Genomic DNA, 10171 nt, shown 5'->3' on the forward strand with positions numbered 1-10171 from the left:
TCTAACATACCTAACACATGAGGTTGTAGGTACTCAGTAGTCAGTGGTGAAAGTTTAATCATCCATCAAATTTAAAATCAACATTCAAATCAATGGCAAAACTTTGAAAACTACTTTAATTTGATCATTCAAAATCAAGAGTTTGTAGTTGCTGAATGTCAGTGACTATATAAAAAAAAAAAATATCAGTTTTGTAATCTTGGAGCCATGCTGTAGAGCAGTGTGGTTATAGGCTGAAAACATTCCATCCCTGCTTTTATCTCAAGCTGCAGAAGTGTGTTAAACCACGCCTCATGTGGAGTGAAGTGCTCCGCACTCGAGACCTGAGGCCCAAGATCAGTACAGAAGGTAACTAATGAGACTGCGTTTGTTTACGTCTCGTCACTGATGCAACAACATTCTACTTCATCCTGGGGCAGGAAATAATCAGGTAGGTTAATGTTTATTTTGAATTTGACTGTAACAGAACATAGATTTCACTTGTTATAATGCTACTGATAAGTTATCACAAAAGACAGGGCACAAGGTCAAAATTGAACTACTCAATTTGTTTTTCTTTTCATAGTGACTAGGCATGTCAAGAGGAGAAATCATCATTCTTTTTCTGTCTTTACTGTTTGAGTCTTCACTGACTCAAGACAAAAAATGCAACACGGAGCTAGACTGCCCCAAAGAGAACCAGATGATCTTTGGTCCATCTACAACAAACATTCCTCCGTTGCTGAAATCAGTTGTGACAGAGGTTTTCTTTGTGGGTAGCCATTTTCAAACAATCCCCACAGCAGCATTTGCTAGAAACACCCTGCTTGAAAAGGTGGAGTTCATGAACACTCACACGTCATCTATTGAGCAGGGAGCTTTTGAAGGTTTGGTGTCCCTGAAGTATGTTGAGATCTCAAACACTGAATTAGTGTCACTCCCAGTGGGACTCTTTAAAGACCCCAGCAACCTGGAGTCGATTATAATAAAGTTTAACAAGCTACGTAGTCTAGAGAGAGGCTTGTTTGACGGCCTTAAAAAAGTAAAAGAGGTCCAGTTACAAGGGAACAAGATCGAATTGATTGAAGATGGGACATTTGATGGTCTTGAGGGCCTTTTGTCACTCCACTTAGCTAAAAACAATCTCTCTGCTGTATCTGCCGACTGGTTCTCAAACCTAAACAAACTGCAAATACTACGGCTTTATGAGAATCAACTGACCAACGTTCCTGAGGAGATTTTTCAGAATTTACCAAACTTGAAGGAAATTGCCTTGCACGGCAACAAAATAGCAGAACTATCACCAAATCTGTTTCCACATAAAGACAAACTAATGAAGATCACTTTAGATAGTAACCTTCTCACTAGTTTACCTCGAGATTTTTTCGTTGGCTTCCCTCTGCTTAATACTCTGACCCTTAAGAAGAATAAACTGACAAGTCTACCACCAGTGCTTTTTGGAAAAATGCCCAAACTGACTGTTTTAAGCCTCAGTCACAACCATCTGAGCACTCTCCCTGAAGGAATATTCACCGCCTTGAAAGAAGTCAAGAAGCTAGATCTGTCTAATAATGAGTTTGTCACTTTGTCAGCTGAATACTTTAAAGGCCCAGAGAATCTGATAGAGCTGAATCTACTGAACAACAAGATAAAGTTGCTGGATGCAAACGTGTTCGACGAGCTACAGTCACTGACCACACTAAAGCTATCTCACAACGACCTTCAGATGCTTCCTGGGGAGATTTTTGAGCGTTTACCAAAACTCCGAAACCTTTATCTCAGTGATAATCCCTGGCTCTGTGACTGTTATCTGATTTCTTTTCACCTCTGGATAAAAGCAAACTCTGAAAAGATCAAGTTCCCTGTGGTCTGTGAGTACCCAGAAAATCTGAAAGGGCAGGAAATCAAATCCTTAACAGAGGATCAATTTATTTGCCCCACCCTTCCCCCCACAACTACTCCCTTAACCACAACCCTCCCAACCACAACACTACCAACTACACAACCAACAACCACCATACTTACTACCACAACACCTCTTCCTACAACACCAACCACCACTTTGCCAACCACCACTATAACTCCCACAACCACCATACCCACCACTACACTCCCAACCACTACCATCCTTACTACCACAACACCAACAACCACTCCGACTACTACAACTATACCAACCACAACTGTCTCCACCACACCACTAGCCACAACTACGACAACAGTACCAACAACTGCACCCACCACCACTATAATAACAACTGCACCCACCACTACTATGACAACAACTGCCCCCACCACTACTATGGCAACAACTGCACCCACCACCACTATAATAACAACTGCCCCCACCACTACTATGGCAACAACTGCACCCACCACCACTATAATAACAACTGCCCCCACCACTACTATGGCAACAACTGCACCCACCACCACTATAATAACAACTGCCCCCACCACTACTATACCAACAACTGCACCCACCACCCCTATAATAACAACTGCACCCACCACTACTATAACAACTACTGCACCCACCACCACAACCACAACTACTACCACAACCGCTATGACCACAACTACACCAACAACAGCTATGCACACAACCACCACCATCCGGACTACCCAACCAACCACCACCAGAACAACAACGCCACCTCCACCAACCACTCCAGTGATCTTCACCTATCCAGTCGAACCAGTCTCTCACAACCAATCATCTTCCTTCACGTATCAGCACAGAAACAAAGTTCAGCAGTGCAAGTCTCAGATGATGATGTACACCGCACTGCTGGTGGTGGAGATCACCTGCACACTGGTGCTGGCTAAGTTCACCCTGGCTCTTTACCGCCTGCTGCAGCGCAGAGAGAAGATGTACCCCAGGGTCAAACTCACCCGCTTCTCCTACAGGAGAGAGGTCATCCTGAGGCCTCTATTAGAGGCAGAGACTCGAGGACTTTAAACATCAGCATTTAAGAGAAAGTTCACAGGTTTGATCACCGTGATGGTAAATGAGCCAGTAGCTGTCATAACACCTGCTTAAGCACCTTTACACCTGCAAAAACTTTGTTTGTTTGTTTGTTTTGGGGTTTTTTTGTTTTTTTTAGGCCACTTGGGGCCAGTGGAAATAAGATGTGAACACAACATTGACATATTATCACCTTCTGGAGTTTAAATATTTGACCATTTAGCAGCTAAATGCTCCACTATATTCATCAGCTAGTCAGGTTGCTGTACATAGTCATGTTGCTGATCACATGTATCAGATTGTATTTACCCTGTGGAAATGTCCCACCTGTAACTTTTACTCTTTTGCTGTAAAAGATTTTTACAAATACATGTATATATTTTAAATTATCTATACTCTAAATTTACATTATATTTTTAAGCATAATTGTGTGTTTTTTTTTACATAATGCATTTGCCTACAATCAATAAAACATGCAATAATGAATACACTTCTTGCTGGAAATCTGGGAGTTGAGTGAAATTCAGTTACACACACCACTACAGCAGGGGGAGCCAGAGATCTACAAGATGTCCTCCCCTGTCTCGGTCAAAGTTAAGGCAGCTTTATCTATAACACAAACTGGAATTGGCAAAAATGTCTGCTAAGTAGATGATGTTTTAGAAGTCTAAATAAAATGTAATGGCTAGTTTCATTTGCACAAGTCAAATACTACTACTACATTATTTTTCTTTATTTATCAGTGGTTTCCTATAATGTTTCTATGAAAAACAAATGAATCCCACAAGTCATAAATTGACGAAGTGGCAAAGTGGAAAACACTGAGCAGGAGTCTGGGACTGGGATTTGTGCTTGGTAGGTTTGCCTGCCTGATAGCTAAAGGTTAAATACCTTAATTAAGACCTTTATTAGACAGTAGCACAGGAACAGAGCAGGCAGCCAGATTCATTAACCCAGCCGAACGTGTGTGAATTTGTACATGTGTGTGTGTGTGTGTGTGTGTGTAATAATGAATTAAAAACTAGCCTTATTGTATCTTTGTAGAAACTGCTTACCTGCTGCCTGTCTGAATAGTTTTGTGTTGTTTTTCTGATGGTATAGCAGAACGATGACTATGACATAGAACTATGAGTAATTATGAGGTTAAGTACCAACTTTAATCTGAGGGTGCTTTCATGTACAACCAATAAACCATGAAAACAAGTTGTCGTTTTTATATAAACCACTAAAGGTAAAAGGGGCTACACTGTCCAAAATCCAGAACGGCAAAAAGTTCAACTTTAACCTCAGAGTTGCAGAATAGCCCCAAAATGATGAAAAACATATAACTATCCTACCACTTATGGACTGCACTGTATAAAATAAGCTAGAATAAAATCACTCATCATCCATCACTGTCAAATATAAATCTAAGCAGGATGTATACTGTATTACATTATTAATTCAGTACATTCAGTGCATTCTTAGCACTAACTATTTTCATATCACCTGCTTTGTTTCAGGTGAAGTGATATTTTTGTGTTTTTACTCATACTACTGGCTTTATTATTTAGCTATTGCACAACAGAAATTATAGTCAGAAACATAATTACTAAACGCTACAATTTTTCATCATGCCTGGGACCATGGGTTTGACTGAATTTTCAAAATTTATAGTATTACTGAGCCAAACTCATTTTTGTTTACTCCTTTGTCACGAAGAGACTTTATTGTCTCTTGCTGTGCAAAGACGTAGAGATATGAATCTCTTCCACAAGAGGGCACTTCTGTATCAGATGTAACAGCACCTTACAAATACAAAGACTAGAGAAAAAGATTTATTTAACCATTTCACCTCTTAAAATGTTCCCAGCGGTGCCTCTCCACTCAGTCAAACTGTTGTATTGAATTAGAGAGTAGGTTCCCCACTAAAACCAAGTGACGTTGACAAAAAAATCTTGTTTCAAATAAGATAAAATCTGTGTTCATATTTAATCAGATGGGATCCAGACTGAGACTACTCCAGACACGGCAACTTACATAAATCCCTGTGGAAGAGCCTTCTGTAAAGGAAAAGAAAATGTTATGAAGTTGTGCCAGACAGCAAGAATAGTGAATGAAGATGCTGGATGAGGGTAACATAACTTTGCTTTATCTGATTTAACCCAGGGGCTATATGGAGAAACACACATACACACAGTGACAGAGAGAGAGCTGACTTGATTACATCAGAAATGGGCGTTTTGATGCGGTAAGAGGGAAATGATAAATAAGGGGGTATATCAGAATGGACAGAATGTGAACCAAAAGTAAATGCACTTGTTAATGTCAAGTCTTCGGTACAAAATCAGTACAAAATCAATCCTGCCCTAAACCAACAGCCAAACAGATGTCTGTTGCTGAAGAAGACCAACATACAAAACTTGACTGCAAGACGATGAGAAACCCTAAGAGTTGCATCGCTAAATATTTAATCCCACTGTGAATTGCAGCTAAGTGTATTGCACGGTTAGTTTTTGTTAAGTCCTGTGATGTTGCATCACAGAGCTATTCTCGTCTCCACATGAGGTAAATAGACTGATGTCTTTATTATTTATCCACATTTGAGTGACTGGTGTATTTTAGTCCACACTATCTTCCTTGTGTTGCTGCGATTACAGTTAAAGCAGTTGCAGCTTTTAGGACTTTCTGATTCTGATTTTTCTGAAAGAGACAAGAAATCACCATCACCACTGCTAGGGTTGTATAGTATTTGTCACCCTAAAAGTAGTCAGATTTAAACCAGTGGAGTATAAAAATAATAAAATAAATCCACATACCATATCAATCATACATGTGTTTTTAATTGTAAACTCCTGCAGGTTGCTAGAACTCCAAAATTCACAATAAAAAAAATAAAATACAGCAGCCATGACCTCAGTTTTTTCAGCCGAAGCTTGTCCTATATCGCACTGTGATTTGGAGAACTGTATTACAAACCTAAAATTTATGCAGAGACAGAGGCAGACAGGTCATCTGTTACATTGGTTCAGCTGCAGAATGGACGTTTCTATGATTTACCTAACCTGAAACATAACTTTCAATGCAATTTTGCATCAGATACTGAGGAGAAACACTTATTAGTTAATCTCCATTTGTCAGCTCTGGATGTCCTGAAACTGGTTTCTCATCTTTAATATCTCTGGCTCAGAAAATGTTTCGTCATGATGTGAGCTCCCTTGAGGATCAGTTCTCAGCACAATCCTCTTCATTTTCTATTTGGCCATGTTATTAAGAAGAATGAGATATAATCTTATTATACTATCATGACCAGACTCAGCTGTACATAATGATGTTGCCTTGTTACATCTTAATGTGTGCCACCTTGAAAGTAGAGTTACACAGCTTCCTCCTGCTAAGAAGAAACAATGCCAAATGGACTGCAAAGCAATAATTTCCAAACTACTGTAGGAGTCAGCACTCCCCAAGGGTTCCCACGATATACTGTATACAAGAATTTGCAAGATGATTAAGGCGGTAAATAAAAAAAAAGCATATATAGACAACATTATGTTTTTCTTTAATGACTTTTGAAATATTTTATACCTTCACCTCTTTGGGTCCTCAAATTAAACAGTCTAAACTAACTCTTTAGTTGAACTACTCACTCATGTCCACACTAAGGCAGAACCTGTGATGAGGGTACATAAGTAGACATTGCCTCATTTTACAAGGTCACCATCCAAAAAGTCTGGGAACGACTCGGGTAAAGCTTCATTACTTGGCATAAGTCTTCAGAGGTTCCAATATATGCTGAACAGCACTGGTGATTAAGACAAATATCTTTTCTCTCATGTATCTATATTCCTTGACAAGTGAATTGCTATTTCCTCCTGTTCTGATCCGCTTTCCCACATTACAAATTCCCTGTAGTACATTAGCAATTCTGATGTCACCATATCTGACCAATGATCCATCTGCCTGCGATTCTTGAGCCAATGGGTCCTTAAATGTTGGTCTTTACATATATTTTCAACTCTGTCCTTCTGTCTTTCCAACCTACTTTTGCATAATCTAACACTTCAGTCTTCCTCTATGGCAAACTTCAGTAAATATTGTTATACACTTAGAATTAATCTCTCTTTATTCAGCTGGCTTTAGTGTCCTGGCAGCTCAAGTTGTGCATTCAAAACTATCTCTCTGAATTTCCAGGTGCATCCATAGAAATGTGCAATTTTTCTTCCAGGAACTTCATATCCTGAGGTCAAGCAACATCCTGGTGCAAGCTTTAAGTGAGAACTGCCAAACCACCTAGAAACTTTCTGCACTTTGAAAACATTAGGCAATGTTGTGTTTGATGTTTAATGTACTGTTTCATCCACTTTAAATTTTAAAAATGGTACTATTCTTATTATCTCTTTTTTTCGCACCACATTGTGCAGATGTCAAAGTGCACCTGAGACTTAGAGTCCAAAACAATACAAATTTACTTGTAAATGGGCCAACAAGTACTGACATCAAAAGGCTAGTTACATCTAACAAGGTAGCAGGGGACCTTGCCATGAGGCAATGTGAATGTAATGACTAGCTGGAGCTGTTTGCTGACTGCAGGGTTTTAAGCGCTGCTCTGAAGGTTATCTGAGTTTTAAATGTGTCCAAAGCCATGCAATTGAAACTCTGCTACACAGGCTTACATTTGACAATAAATTGCTGACCCTCTTTTATCCACAGAAACATTCAATGTGGCGGAGGGCCGCATATCAGATTATTGCTTGTAAACACCTTGAATGGTTACATGTTTGACATCAAACCTCTTTGGGTTTAATGTCACCTATTCCAGGTGATTTAAAATAAATGTGCAAGAATCTAAAACAGAAAACCAAATAGATGACATTACAGAGTAAGTTGACAAAATAATAAAAATAAAATGAAAATAACTTCAAGCATTTATCTTCCCTCTGCGATCCTTTCCATTACCGCACAGGTCTAACATGAGAAAACCATCATTTTAACTTCTTGTTTTTTTCCTTGAAGTCTCTGCTTTTAGGGAAGGATAAGCCTGCAAGTCCTGCTAATGAGTCTGAAATGGAGCTGAGGAGGTAATTGCGTGTGAAAAGGGCAATGTGCTGAAGAACATAAGAGGCCATAAAATGAGGAGGAACCCATTAAAGCCAAACTAAGACATTTCAACTGGAAAACAGTTTGCAGTAAGCTGGCGGATTTTCAGCTGGGATAGTACACCTGATTACCTGGGGTTAATGGCCAAGAGAGGCCTATTATAGAGAATATCTGGAACATATGAAAGAGATGTGGCTGATAGATTTTTGGGCACTCTACCCCTCATTCTTCTTACCATTTTCTTGCTTTATGAAGTCATTAGAAAAGCTGAGAGAAGGCTCTCGGGGGAGATTCAGTTCATGGTGAACTGTGATATATAGAATAAAAACTTTAAGGCAAAAAAGACTTACAGTGATTGTTGATGTCGATGTGCGTTCCTTCCTTCTTTGCACTGTTGGTCGTCCGTTTGTTCTTATATCTGGAGTGTAGCAAAAATGCTTCTTTCTAGATCAACCATTTACAATGTTCAACACTTGTACAAGGAAACATGTATTTCTGATAGAGAGCGACAAGTTCAAGTCCTCTTATGTTGTCAGAAGTAATTTATGGGAAATTACCTAGTGGAAGTGGATGAGGCAGGTTGAGGAAAACTACTAACACCAAAAAGTAATAAAATACTTAATGACAAGACAACTCCCATCACACTGAACATCAAAAAATGAATGACATATACAGTAATAGGGTGTGTGCATGGAATGTTACTTTAAGGCTCTATGGCCCAAATAAATACTTTTGATATTGGTACAGAATCAAATTACTCAGGGATGCTAGTACTGTACTGTAAATCCCACTGAGACTCAACGCCAAATTCACCTGTCCATGTGGCTGACTACCAATAGTTCTCATCAAATTGACTACGAATAAACCATAGCATGTCACTCTCAGCAAACGAACTCAGAAAAAACACTGATGATAAACGGCAACATGAATCAACTGGAAACCAGTGGGACAAAGTGGCTGGTGAAGAGAGAGCAAAGTCTATCAAACTTGAGACCCGGATATTTTATCAGAATTGGGATGACTATACCAGAGATAAAAAGTGAGAAAATACTGGACTTACATTTGAAAAGTTGTAAGAAAAAGGACTCCAGCAGAAGGATCATGTTTCTCTCTAACTCCTGGAAGCTTGCCAAGGTTCTGCTGCTGTGAGGTTTCTTTGGAGACTTTAAACCCCATGGTGGTCAAATGGAGCTTCGAGCACCCCATCACTAGTAGGAACATAGAAAATGTAACTGAGTTCAAAGCTGCAAAACCCATCAAATACAGAGAGTATACACTCACCAAGTACACACCTGTACACCTGCTTATTAATACAATTATCCAATCAGCCAATCATGTGGCAGAAGTGAATAAATCCCTGCAGATACAGATCAGGAGCTTCAGTTAATGTTCACATCAAACATCAGAATGTGGAATAAATGTGATCTCAGTGATCTCTTTGACCGTGGCATGATTGTTTAATGCCAGACGGGCTGGTTTGAGTATTTCTGAAACTGCTAATCTTCTGCGAGTTTCACACAGAACAGTCTCTCGCCAGACTGGTTGGAGCAGACAGAAAAGCTATGGTAACTCAAAGAACCACTCTTTACAACTGTGGTGAGGAGAAAAGCACATCAGAAAGCACTACACGTTGAACATTTAGGTGGATGGGCTACGACAGCAGAAGACCACAATGGGTTCCACTCCTGTCAGCCAAGAACAGAAATCTGAGGCTGCAGTGGGCACAGGCTCACCAAAACTGGACAGCTGAAGAAAAATCGTAGCGTGGTCGGATGAAACAGGATTCATCCGACCACGGCTCACGCACATGGTAGAGTCAGAATTTGGTATCAACACTATGAATCCGTGGACCCAACCCGGCTCGTGTCACGAGTGCTGGCTGGGGGTAGTGTTTTCTTGGCACACTTTGTGCCCCTTAATACCAATCAATCCTGGTTTGAATGCTATAGCCTATCTGAGTATTGTTGTTGACCATGTGCATCCCCTCATGGCCAGAGTTTACCATCTTCTAATGGCTACTTCCAGCATGATGATTCACCATGTCCCAAAGCAAAAATCGTCTCAAACTGGTTTCATGAACGTGAACACTGTGAGTTCAGTGAACTTCAGTGGTCACCCCAGTCACCAGATGTGACTCCAATAGAACAC

General features: G+C 39.9%; 1 protein-coding gene across 1 annotated transcript; it reads left to right on the top strand.

The window, feature by feature from the left end:
• Window positions 1-301: 301 nt before the first annotated feature.
• On the top strand, window positions 302-2941 carry LOC111233345 (carboxypeptidase N subunit 2-like). The gene is made up of 2 exons (XM_022761179.1): window positions 302-430; window positions 566-2941. Exon 2 carries the CDS (start codon window positions 575-577, stop codon window positions 2939-2941), a length of 2367 nt encoding a protein of 788 aa, XP_022616900.1. The 5' UTR covers window positions 302-430; window positions 566-574.
• Window positions 2942-10171: the final 7230 nt, after the last annotated feature.

This window comes from Seriola dumerili, unplaced genomic scaffold, assembly GCF_002260705.1.
Source record: "Seriola dumerili isolate Sdu_G_001 unplaced genomic scaffold, Sdu_1.0 BDQW01000002.1, whole genome shotgun sequence".
Lineage (NCBI taxonomy): Eukaryota > Metazoa > Chordata > Actinopteri > Carangiformes > Carangidae > Seriola > Seriola dumerili.